This window comes from Xiphias gladius, chromosome 23 (assembly GCF_016859285.1).
Source record: "Xiphias gladius isolate SHS-SW01 ecotype Sanya breed wild chromosome 23, ASM1685928v1, whole genome shotgun sequence".
Taxonomy (NCBI): domain Eukaryota; kingdom Metazoa; phylum Chordata; class Actinopteri; order Istiophoriformes; family Xiphiidae; genus Xiphias; species Xiphias gladius.
In genome coordinates, this window is record NC_053422.1 from 14503913 (window position 1) to 14516811 (window position 12899).

Consider the following 12899-nt stretch of genomic DNA (forward strand, 5'->3'; position numbering starts at 1 on the left):
AACATAACATCTGACGTTTTAAACAGAAAAGGATACAAAAATATAAGAACAAATAAAATGTTTTATTACAGTCCACATACAAAAAACAAACAATATATAGTTGAGATGGAAATTACGAATGCTATATGAAAAAACTGTAAATTAAGTATATGAATTGCTTCTGTATTGTTGGTTAACAACATTTTCTTTGAATCTTGCACCACTTCCAATAAAAACCTACAAAGACTGTAGAACACAATAATAAAACACAAAGTAGCCATGGGGCTTCACCACCTGTCACCCTCCCATATGAATCAGTGTAGAAAAATATTAAATTTTAACAAAGAAAGAAATAGGCAACTACATAAAATGTCCCATGTGATGAGCATCCTCTGGGGCACATCAGCTCACAAGACCTGGAAATAAAGTTGAATGCAAGTTCAGCGATCAATCACAAAACAGAAAATAAAAAAATTTTATCAACAGGATGCCTAGATTTGTTCCGTTGCAACCACAGTAACCAAACTTAAGCAACAAAAAGCCTGTTTTGTCAGACGATGAACATTTTCATTATTGGGCAGAATAATTTTACATAATGCAATTCATATTATCAATTCATGCCCATTTAATGAGAATATTTACCACCTGTATGACAATGTTCTGTGGTGTAATACTCACCCAGATAATCATCCATGAGAGATCCAATAGCAAACTGGAAAACAAGGGAAAAGCTTGCTTTTAACTCTCTGTAAATTAACATACGTGCGCCATTTCTATAAACTACAATGTAGCATCTGAGTTATAGTCATATATTTTTTGTTATTTTTTTTCCTGTGGCAAGAAAAAATATATCCTTTTTTTTTCTTTTTTTTTAAAAGAAAGAAAACACTTACAATGTCATTCTTGTCCACTCTTGTTCCCACAATCTTTAGCCGAATCTCATCATCTTGCTGGATTACAATGTCCTTGAAAACAAGAGAAGAAAATGTTCTTAAATGCAAGACTCAGCAACAGTAAAGTGACAGGAGCAGAACAGCAGTGAGCAGCACATAGCTACTTTGCATAAAGAATTTATGATGCTATACTTGACTCTCCAGTCCTGATCGCTTACATTTCCTGAAAAATACCTTCTTTAGACAGTGTGACTATAATTACCTGGTTTACCTGGAAGTTTTTTTTCAGCTGTAAATGGCATTTGTTTTGTTAAACACTTTTGTGTAATATGTAAAATTTTTCCAACCAGTGGCTGGTAATAACAAAACTGAATATTCTTACCTCATCTACTGTTTTATAACAAGGAGGATTAGAATTGGGGTCAAACTCCATTTCTGAGGGGATGGACTGCAAAAAGAAATTTTCTTGTGAGAAATAAGATACAAAATATATATCTGAACATCTACCAAAGGCAACCAATTCAGTCAACAACTGTAGATGTTACACTGACTTACATGGCGAGAGATGAAGCAGGACATGGGACCAATTTCTGTGAATAATCCAACCTGCAAGACACAGGAAAAAATATAATTTAAATATGGCACACTTCATATTTAAAACATCAACCAATCTTAACTCAAAGCATTTTATAATAAAGTTCAAATCTAGGTGCTTCAACAATAAAGAATTCCATTCAACTTAGGCATGTACCAGAATAATTATCATGGTCAAAATCATGACGTACATTATTTTCTTTATAATTAATATATCTGATATCACAATGCATCTCGTTTCACTTTTTAACCAAGTGATCAATCAGAAAACATATGTAAACATGAGTTTTACCTATTAAAATAACCATTTATAATATGCTACAGAAGTTAAAGTGCACATTACAAAAGTTTATTAAGCAATGCAGTGTCAAGATGATGTATTATAGTATCATCCAGAGAACTGCATGGAGGGATTGTGGTGATGGTAGCAAGCTTTGGAGAAAGGCCACAGTGGGAATTAAAAGGCCAACATCCTATTAAAATTACGTTCAAGCCTAAAAATTCTGCACAGTGCCTGCTAACACTGCACTGTACTGTCCCTCACCTTGTTAACCTGAGTGACCACAGCATCAACCACTTCCCCTTTAAATGGGCGGAACACAATGGCCTTGTATTTGACTGGGTACAGGACAAACCCTCTGCCTGGCTGGATTACACCTGCCCCGATGTTGTCAATGGTGGTGACAGCAATGACGAAGCCATACCTGAACGACAGAAATAAACAACATGCATATGTCAAGCTTTTCTATGCAGGAATATGAATCCAAAATGTATATATTTGTTATGCGTTTTTATATTGTCATGACAACTTAACGGCCAAAATAAATAATGGCCCTGATCTGTTTCCTTTGGTTTTAAAGTTTTGTTTTTTTGGTTTTTTTAAATTGCCAAGTCTAAACTCTAAACTTTTGGCCATAGGTCTGGAAGATTCAAAATAACTACAGTTAAACTTAAGGTTTTAAAGTCATTAAACATATTTTGACACAAGTTCTCAAATAGCACTGACAATCCTGAGGCAATTAATACCAGGATACAGGAAAGTGCCTATTTGTTTATTTCTGCCTCTTCACCTGAAAGTGTGTACACATGTGTTTGATTTGGGTTGGGTTGGGTTCACTGAACTTCAGGGACATCTGATCCAATCTAATATATGTTGCATGTCAAGAAAATGGCACGTTAACACTGTCCAGTCAAATTATATCATTTAATTAATCTTATGCACACAATTGAGTGTTGCAGCCACTCACTTGCCAGTGCAGGTACCCTCCACTTCTGTGAAAAGCTTCTGCTTCACGGTGTTGAGGAGGTTCGGACCAAAATACCTCGGGTGTAATAAGATTTCATGCTCCAGAGAAATCTGTGAACACAAAAAGTGCGTGCATTATGAGACGACGCTTCCATTGTTAGTGAACGCATAATGTTACAGATATTTTAGTGTTCTAAGTGTTTTACAAACTGCTGGTGCTTCTAAAGTGATTTTGTTGGGGGGGGGGGGGGCGCTAGTGTTTCTGCATGCCAATATGACAAAACACGATTTGGAAAAAAGTTTTGTTCAGCTACATTAGCAATGCTAACCAAGCAGCGATTACGCTAGGCAAACATTTATAAACATCTGTTCAGCGCTAATAGTCGGCTCATATACAGGTAGAATAATGTCTATACTTACATGGTAAAACATTTCGGTTGTAATGTTCAATTTGGCCTCGACTGATAATCTTGTTTTGATAAATTACCCAAGCCGTGCTTTACTTCATGAATGAGAACCGGTCGCTCTTTCATAACAAAGTTCCTTCCGGGGCATCGAGTCGACCGCCGATGACGCCGACTTTTGTTGCCCTGGTTGCTGTCTCTCAGGGACCGCACGGCCTGTGGAACAAATCAGACGCAAAACTCTCACCAACCCCAACCACAGGCCTTATTGTAATTATCTTCAACTTAAACTAAATGATTTTTCTGTGTGGTTTCTTGGCTGTAAACGGCCTAACAATACGGGCATAAAAGCCCGATGGCAACACTGCCCGGTCCACACTACAGCCTGACTCCTGGCGGTGGGGAGGAATGGTGCATGAGGGCGGAGAGAGACAGCAGGCGTGACTCAGGGCCGCAACAATGATTGGGTTGTGAGACTGGACGGTGAACATCTCATGTCACCGAAGCAAAACAGAGGATTTCTAACAAGACCACCAGACAAATTGTAAGTTTACTCACGATTATCACTTTATATAACTAGCCAACATAGGATCCTAATATATAACCTATCACATTTAGGGTAACATTAATTGAACAACAGTGACTGGTGACTTAAAGTTGGAAAGACTGATCAAAAATAGTTTGTAATTGTGCCACAGGTAACCGACTTCCTTAGACACCGTGGGGAGACTGAACTATCCGAGCTCACTGCTGGTCTCGACACTCCCCCTCTGGGAAGCTCTCCTGCACTTTCCGGCCCGACGAGGCGAAATTACACCAAAAACCAGCCCGCTTTTCTCAGCTGACTGACATGGCGAGCAACCTCGTCTCCAGGCTGTTTCGTCCTCCTGTGTTCACGCAGCTTGTAAGTTGCCGGATACTTTTTCTTTTTTTTTCCTACCGTGCGCTGCCCCTAGTCCCGTTCTCCGCAGGACTCATGTTACGCCTCTCCCCAGGCGTCCCTCCGGTCGGGCTGCGTGTCGCGGGGAAAGGCGGTGGCGGGGACGGGGACCAGACTTTTGTCGAGCGACCCGCCTCCGGAGAAAATCAGTCGCTATCCAGTTCCTTACAAGAAAGACTTACCTTATGATATAGTGGAGCTGATGGAGGAAGTGGAGTCAAAGGTAACAAAAAACCAAAGAACTTTGATATTTGAGGCATTTTAATCTACTGCACATTAACATTGTCAAAATAGTCAGATTTACTACCTGCTAAACCTCACGTTTCTTTACAGGGAGGCTTTTTGCCAAATGTCTTCAAAGTCCTCTCTCATAGGCCAGCAGAGTTCAGAGCTTTCTTCGCCTACTACAATGAGCTAATGAACAAGGAGACAGGTGTGTGTGTGTGTGTGTGTTTATGTTTTCTGCTAACACTGCACTGTACTGTACTGTACTGTCCCTCACCTTGTTAACCTGAGTGACCAGGTTAACAAGGTGAGGGTAAGTGCAGTAAGTGCAAGTAGCTTCTCAGAGGTCTTGCACGAGATCATACGCACCTCGACGACAGCACTTCATTTTCAGATTCAGTTTCAAATTCAGCACTACAATTCCCAGCACGTTTGTTCTACAGTGGCAGACGACACATCATCCAACGCTTGAATAAGCCAAGATGTCATTTGTCAAGATGGATGCCTTTAATTAGGGAGTATTGTTGACTCTTTTATTTCAGGGTTGCACACTATTTGGCTTTTCTGGTGTGCTGCTCTTTGTAGGCAGCGGGGGCATGGAGAACGTATTTTGGAGTGCAGGGGGTACATGGGGTGGCAGGTGGGATGCAGAACTGTTTACAGCTGATGATCAGACAGTGGCAGGTAGTGTGGCCAAAGCTGTGGCGAATGCGGTCCAGTAAGAAACATATCAGGTACATGTCAGGTAGGGAGACAAAATGAACAAACTGTCGTTGCATGTGCTGTTTGGTGTGCCGGAGTCGTGTGGAGGAAACCCAATCCATCCCATACAGAGTGGCGCTTTAAAGAGGCGCTGTGGATTGACGGTTTGCACCCAATGTAAGAGTGGAAAGGTGGTCAGACACACAGATTCAGTTACGCAGGCTGCATCTAGTCTCTCACGGAGTCTGTAGTTTTCAGGTGACTTTGGCACAGAGCACATCATTTAAATTTTTAGCTCTAGTTGGGGAGTTTACCTCTGGCATTCCCACTGTAAGAAAGAGAGAGAATAATTTCCCGCTGCCTGACAAGTTAGTTTATATGCTGCTGTTTTTAGTTACTTTTTTTTCTCTAAATATCTTCTCTGAGCTGGCAAGTTGAAGAACTTGTGAAGGTAGTCATGTGCCAATTTGTATGAAAGACCACATTACATAGTTATATGCTTATCAAAACATGTGCCATAAAGAAGCTTTCTATGGAAGTGATATAAAATAGCATTTATACAATATTTAAAAGACATTTACTCATCAGCTCCTTTTAACAATGCAGCGAATCAGGTGTCAAAATAGAATCAAGTTAAACTGAATAAACTAAAACAGAAGGACACCTGTGGTAACGATGGGGATTGGTGGGTATTGGTGGACCAATTGCTGGCACATGCGCCGCTTGTTGAGGTGTCAGTCGGGCTGCTGTGTAATCACCTGAATGTGTCTGCTCTCTACGACCCACTGAATGTAGTAATAAAGAGGATGTCATCACTGGTGCAAGAGATCTATGGAATACATGCGGTATCAGGGTTTGTGGGTTTTAAACTTCAGTTGGTCTTTTGTTTTTGTTTTCATTTTGTGAAATACACTTGAGTGGGTGTTTTGTTAGCCTACGTGTGAGCTGTGACTTTTTGCGTATCTAAGGAGAAATGCAGACCCTGAATTATAAGGGTCTTTTGCATGAGATTTTTTCCAAGTGTTTCTGGTATTGTGGCCACTCCCTGAATAAAAGGGGCCTGTTCCAAGAAAACTTGTTCACTGATTTATCTGTATAACTTTGTTGAGTAAAGCCGTGACCTGAAATAACTCAAATCTGGAACATGGACTGATGATCTACTCATCAAAGTAGCCTTCCTGATAGTCGTATTTTTAGAACTCTTTTCCAAGTATTTCCTGAGGTGTAACCTAAAATTGTTGTGTGAACGTGTCACTAGTCTGTCCATGTGTTTTTTTTTTGGTTTTTTTTTCTGGTTTCACATTAATTCAACATCTAATGTCTTCCAGGCAGATTAACCAAGGCAGATCGTGAGCTGATTGTAGTGGCAACCAGCATCCACAACAACTGCCTTTACTGTGTGGTATCCCACAGTGCATTGCACCGCATCTACTCTAAGAAACCCACTCTTTCCGATCAGGTATCACCTTTCACCGATTTGCCTCTGCTCTGCTTACTGTAATACACAGTTTTATATAGTAGTCGGTTATTCTGGTCAGTTCAGGGACCCAGCTGAAAGCAGATGTGTGTTGTAATGTATGGAAAGTATTAAATAGAGAAATTGCTGCCTACCTCATGCCTACTGGCAATAGATCCAGAGTATTTGGGGCAATTTTTAAATTTTTTTTAATGATCAGAATGATCAACACAACTGTGTACATTCTAACTCATAAATAATACATATCTGCCACTGCATGCAAGTTTTTTCAAAATACATTTCACAGTGTGTTTGTAATGGGAAGGAAAAGAAAAATATTGTATATATTGTATTAATCATGTTCTTTTTTTTAAGATGCATTTACAACGGCACATTGTGTGCTTCAATTATTCACATTTTCACATCTGTATATTTCACATTGTTTTTATATCGTTTGCATATGTTGTGTTTTATTTTTGGGATCTTTCTGACTAACTAGAAACCAATCAGAGCAAAACAAATGTTTCCACTCTGTCTAATCAGCTGTCTCCCTACTGTCACCCAGATTGTTGTTAACTATGAGATTGCCGAGCTGGGACCACGGGAGCGTGCCATGCTGGATTTTGCGATGGCTGTGTGTCGCTGCGACACCATCACAGAACAGCACTTCCAGTCTTTGGAGGAAGTGGGCTTTGACCGTGAGGATGCTTGGGACATCGCTGCCATTGCTGCCTTCTTTGCCATGTCCAACCGGCTCGCCCATCTCACCGACATGAGGCCAAACCCAGAATTTTACAATATGGGCCGTATACCACGGGACAAGAGCAAGGACATGGCAGAGGGAAAGGGCAAGTGAAAAGGGAGTCGTTTTACAGACAACATCATAAGAGGTCACATGTGACACTAACAATATGTTCACACATATTGAGTTGAGCACTACAGTAACCTGACTGACTCAGTGGTGAAATAGATGACTACTAGAGACTTGACATGGAAAGAAAGTGAAATAACCTTATTAATCATTTTGTAAATGTTTTAATTTTTAATCAAAAGTCTCATACTTCATGTAAACTGTTTTTGGGACATACAGGAGGTGGCAGGTTTTAGAAAGGAGAGGCCCTCCACGTTGAAAATAGCACCAAAAATTGAGGAATTCCAAAGTTTTTTCATGTTAAAATGTCCATGTGAATTACTCTGGCCTTTTAAAAACTGTGTTGTGTCATATGATGAAGAAGTGTGAGAGAGACAGCCTGAGTTTGTGAGATGTGTACCTTGCTGTGTGTTTTTTCTCGTTTTTGTTGTTTTATTGGTGACTTATTCTATTTGTGTCTAAATATTGTCATGATGTTTGTTTATAGACCTTGACTTTTTGAATTGGAGGTGGTTCCAGTTGTTCATTTGACTCTTTCCATGAGGTGGGCGACAAGTTATTTTTTTTGCAGCTAGGTGTACATGAAACGTAATGATTGTATCTTCTTAGAGAATTCACAAAGCACCACAGTTGTCTTTTAACTCCCATAATTTTTTTTTTTTTTTTTGTATATTAAAACCTGTGAAAAATAACCACCTGAAATTCAGAATCTTGAGGCAGTTCTTCTTTTCTTTGTTTAGGAAATCAATTGAAAGAACTGTTTGTTATGATGTTTTGCATTATGGTGTGTAACTACCATAATTCTCAAGCTTGCGTTCTGAAGTTTTAAAACAAAAACTTTCTCCAAGCCTCCCCCTTTGTCTTCTAAATAAACTATATTTTTCTTGATTCTTAGTAAGATTTAACTCTTGTTTTTCCAACTTTTCCATTAGATCTCACAAAAGAAGATTCATTGTTTTGAGAATAATTGACTAAGTATAAATACTCTGTATCACAGTCCACTGCAGGCAGCACAGTCAGTGGTGGGACTGTGTATAACCACCAGATGGCAACACATCCATATACATATTGGAATGGCTTAAATTTACACCGGTAAAAGAATAATGGGCTCATATACCCCATTCGGGCTGCTCATTTGAGACTCCAGCTGCACACACCAGTTTTCAGTGTCATATGAATCATTAAAATGAAGCTGACCATTTACAGTATTTCTTCTGAGGCCTCTTATTCAACAAACAAGATTAGGCTCAGACTTGATGGATGCAGATCTGTGCTGTATTTTGTCTCGTTTCTGATCTGATTTTCGTATGCTGCACAACATTTTCCCCCAAAGTTTATTTTCTGGCAACCTACTTTTAATGCCAATGTCCCTGTGCTGTGTGCTTTCTAAAGTGATACAAGTCACAAATGACTCCAGGCATCACCAGAAGATGCACTTTGGTGTGCATGTGCAAGTGATGTTCGAGTCCCACACACTGGGTTGTCTTTTTTGATTGCATTTGAAAACCGGCTTGCTCGCTTGCACGTTTAGGAGGTATTCATACTTGAGACTGTGAACAGAGCTCTAGTCAATGACTGATTTCTGCCCAAAGTACTTCAAATGATTCATCGGTGTTAACGTGTTGAGCGACAATCTGAAAGTCATTCACAGCCTGAAAGTCAAATAAACTGGATATTTACCTCAGTGGAAGGGTATTCTCAAAGTACAAACACGACCACGTTAAAATCCTCTGAAAGAGCTTGAGACAGATTGTTAAACTATGTGAAGGAGACAGTTTTAACCCCAGGCCTCTACTGCCCTGTTCTTATCACCCTGATAAAGTGTCCTATGACTCAGAAACAGCACATGTACAATTACAGTTGCTCATTAAGCACCAACCTTTGTGAACGTCCTGTCTCCTATTATTATTAAAAGGAGACAACAGGCTCCAGACAAGGCTAATTTATGGTGTGGGGCTGCCTTACATCACTCATCTTGTAGCTCTTCAGACCAGGAATACAATGTAATACAACAGGCCAATTTGATCACAGTATCAGTTTGATCACATGAAAAAAAAGGTCAACAGCTCTCAGGTGGAGGCTTTCACTCATCTCTTATTGTAGTCTGTAGGTTCACTGATGGACAAATCAATAAGATTGTATCCCTGTTGCGAGCTGGAAAAGGAGTCTGGGGAGCCTTTGCACCGTGTCTTTATTCTCCTGAGGCAGATAAATCCTGTCATGGTACACATGTCAAATGGGGCATGATAGAGAGCAGGAGAAGTAAGATGAGTGGTGAGCTTGTGGGTCAAGTGAAAAAAAAAGGGATTGGTAAACACCAGTGAAGTGGACATCATTCATGAGGCTTAACTGCCATGTGGATTGATGTTACTGTAAATGGAAGAGCTGTGGCAACAGGTTTAAGACATCCTTCATCCGAGCCGTGTGATCCAGGAACTTACAGCAATTTCTAAGAGGATTTTGCAAACAAATTTCAGTGCTAAAAAAAAACAAAACTAAAAAAACACTCCAGTGTAGAAAATGATAGCAATGATGATGATAATGATGATAATATAGTAATATCATAATGACTTTCAATTTAAGTTTATGATGACTATAAGCATGGTCATGTCATACTATATATATTTGATTCAGAAGAAAGATCAAATTATTATTTCTTCTGTTTAAAAACATCAATATGCACTCCAGTAATAAATGTCAAGTGAACTTAATGCTAATTTGATACATTAATCTGTTAAAATTCCAATACAGAACTCTGGTCGGAGGTGCTTTGTATTGATTGTGGTTTGCAGTGTATCCAGACATTTCTTGGCTGAAATTATATTCTTGGCTGCTGGCTGCAGAACACATCTCTTCTCTAGAACTGTAAATGTTTTCAAAATTATATATGAACCATTTGAAAAATGTGTGGTTATTATTATAAAATAAGTATTTTCAACGCATTCGTGACATTTCTCCTTCAAATAACTGTAAGTTGACAGAATGTAGCCTTTCATGTACTTTCTCTGCAACTGACTCAAGCAACAGAAATTTGAGTTTATTCCTGTGATTCACTAAATGTTCTTTGATGTAAATCTACTATCGCTTTGTGTCTGTGCACAGTCTCCAGACTTCCTGCAGTCAGAATAAACCCACATAGCTCCAGGAAATAATAAGTGGGGTTTTTGGAGGAAAAGTGCCTCTCATCTCTTATGCCTCCTCCGGGTGTTGTCCAGGCAAACTTGTCCACTTGAATTGAACACAAACTGGAGTGTTGACAGAAAACTCTTCCATTCTTTCACATTTGCAGGGGAGAGGAGGACTGGCCCAAAAATGTTAAACTTAATTATTCTGCCGTAGATTGAGTGTTCAGCCTTTCCTCTGTGTCGTGTGGCGGTCAAGCTCATCAAATTTTGCTGAAGATCCGTGCACAGTTTGCTTTTTTTCAACCCACAAACTGTAAATCCAAATTCAAAGCCAATACAAAACCTCATGCCAGATCTTCAACAGTGCATATTACTTGGATTTGATGGCAAACTGTGACTACTGATGTAGTGTAAGTAGAGAGAAGGTGTCAGAATACATTTGAATGGTAAACAGAGAGATTAGATGACTCTCTAGGAAACAGTGGCTGCTGCTGTTGTTTTTTAGTACAAAATTCTAAAATTTCTATAGTTTTTTATATATAGTTTGAGAAAACTTGCAAGATGAACAGACATTGTGTCATATAAATAAGATCAATTCTAAATTTAGCAGTATTTTCCCCTCAATATTTGGTTTACAAAAAAACCTTACAACACAGCTAAAGATCAACATTAAGCATTTGGTAATGTGTGTTTTTATGCATTTCTAAGCCGTGTCTCTTATTTGATGCTGGATGCTTTTTGTTGTTCTTGTATTTCCAGTGCAGCTACAGTGGATAGATAAATGAACAATGAACTTAAATCCATCACAACGAAGGATTCAGGGCTTGTTTTCATAAATAGCCATTATGAACCAGTGTTCAACAATTACATACCACTGGAAAAACAGGCAGACATTTGAATCTCTCCTACCGCAGTAGCATCACTACACCAGAAGGCAGTATAGTCAGGAAAAGTGTTTCAAATAAAAGGTACTACCAGCTACATGCCAACAATTACTGTATCATACATACAACCTTTTTATTAAAATCCTCATTTTAGGTGAAAGATTATTCTCGGAAATGAAATCACTGACTTGACAAAGCATGAAAAAAGCACATCACACTTGATTACAAAATTACAGGAAATAATAAGATGCAGTGTCTGTTACATACTGATTATATCAGAAAGTCTATTTTGGGATGGGTTTTTCCTTTAACTAATGCTTTATTTACACAGAAGGGATGCACTCCCACTTTGTGACTCATTGAAACAAATGCAGACAGGCAGAAGGGCTGAATTCTAACCAAGCAAGCGCATATGGGACATTAGCAAATGGACAGACACTGGGATAGGACCATTATCGTCTCCTGTTTAGAATGTGTGACTTCCTGTTAACAAAATACGTGTGAACATGCATGTGTGCAAGTCTACATATGCGCACACGCTGATGTGTTAATGTGTGTACGTGGCCATTTTTCTTCTCCAGCAAAGTGTGTGTGCGTGTTAAATAAGGATGCTCTGTGAGCATTTGCAGCTGGAGTCATTTGCATTAATTTGGTCTGATGGAATTTCACATGTAACAGAGCGGCTACTTGTCCCCTATCTGGGAATCTAATCCCTACAGACTACATCAGAGATAGCGCATGCAGTCAGTCACACAGCTGCGACACAGAGAGCAAAAGTAAAACATGGTGATAGTAAGACAGCGCATCAGTTGTTGGTGAATATGCATGTGCAAAGGCAACATTTTAGAGGTCAAGTATCATCTTAGGAGTTAAATGGTTGGTTGCAGCTTCATCCCTCCAATAGATAAAAAATATCAGTACTAAATGTCAGGTTTTAGTGTCAGTCTCTGAAGTGTATGATGAGTGAAAAGATATCTCACCCAGGGAGACTTTACAAAAAAAAAAAGATCAAATTAACCAAAAAAGTGCGATGAGTGACATGGATTTTCTTCTGAAGGCGTGTTATTAGAATATGCATCAATAACTGAATTGTGTTCCTACTATTAATCATCTCCAAGGGCACTAATATCAACCCATGAAATATCCAAAGGTCCTAATACACAAGGCCTATTTAAAAGTGATAACATGATATTTTCACTTACATTTGTAAAATCTTTGGGCAGTTGTAAGCAAATTTTTGAAAGTGGAAGAGATGAATAAATTTTAGCAGTTCATGAGGAAGCATGATGCAAGCTAGGTTCAACAGAAAAGTCAATTTGCACATCCTAAATCTGATCAGGGAGCTGGTTGGCCTGTCATAGCAGCTGTCACACAATGCATCATGATAAATGATAGAAGTCACAAAGCTGAATCTCATATAAGGGTGTGGTAGCAGCCAAAGGAACTCTAAAGAGTAACCAATGAGCCAGTGAGGACAGAAACAAGTTACATGCTTGATATCTGCCAACAGAGGAGGTAAACTCGGGACTAGAACCCAAGTAAACTAAAACTGCTGCAGCATATATTATGTAGCTGAAGCT

At 39.1% G+C, this 12899-nt stretch overlaps 2 protein-coding genes across 3 annotated transcripts; one reads left to right on the forward strand and one right to left on the reverse strand.

Moving 5' to 3' along the window:
- Positions 1-41: 41 nt before the first annotated feature.
- Positions 42-3271, reverse strand: polr2g (RNA polymerase II subunit G). The gene is made up of 8 exons (XM_040120491.1): positions 3133-3271; positions 2714-2823; positions 2011-2170; positions 1428-1478; positions 1255-1320; positions 873-944; positions 658-691; positions 42-395 (listed from the first exon to the last, which is right to left on the reverse strand). The coding sequence occupies exons 1-8, from the start codon at positions 3142-3144 to the stop codon at positions 382-384; spliced, it is 519 nt and encodes a 172-aa protein (XP_039976425.1). The 5' UTR covers positions 3145-3271; the 3' UTR covers positions 42-381.
- Positions 3272-3516: 245 nt separating this feature from the next.
- si:ch211-175m2.5 (uncharacterized protein LOC568697 homolog) lies at positions 3517-8461 on the forward strand. Of its 2 annotated transcripts, none has more exons than XM_040120489.1 (6): positions 3517-3660; positions 3797-4020; positions 4112-4279; positions 4390-4489; positions 6312-6442; positions 7005-8461. In XM_040120489.1, exons 2-6 carry the CDS (start codon positions 3967-3969, stop codon positions 7293-7295), a joined length of 744 nt encoding a protein of 247 aa, XP_039976423.1. In that variant the 5' UTR covers positions 3517-3660; positions 3797-3966; the 3' UTR covers positions 7296-8461. The 2 variants fall into 2 exon arrangements, with proteins under 2 accessions (XP_039976423.1, XP_039976422.1); XM_040120488.1 differs by having other exon boundaries at positions 3815-4020.
- The last annotated feature ends 4438 nt before the right edge of the window (positions 8462-12899 follow it).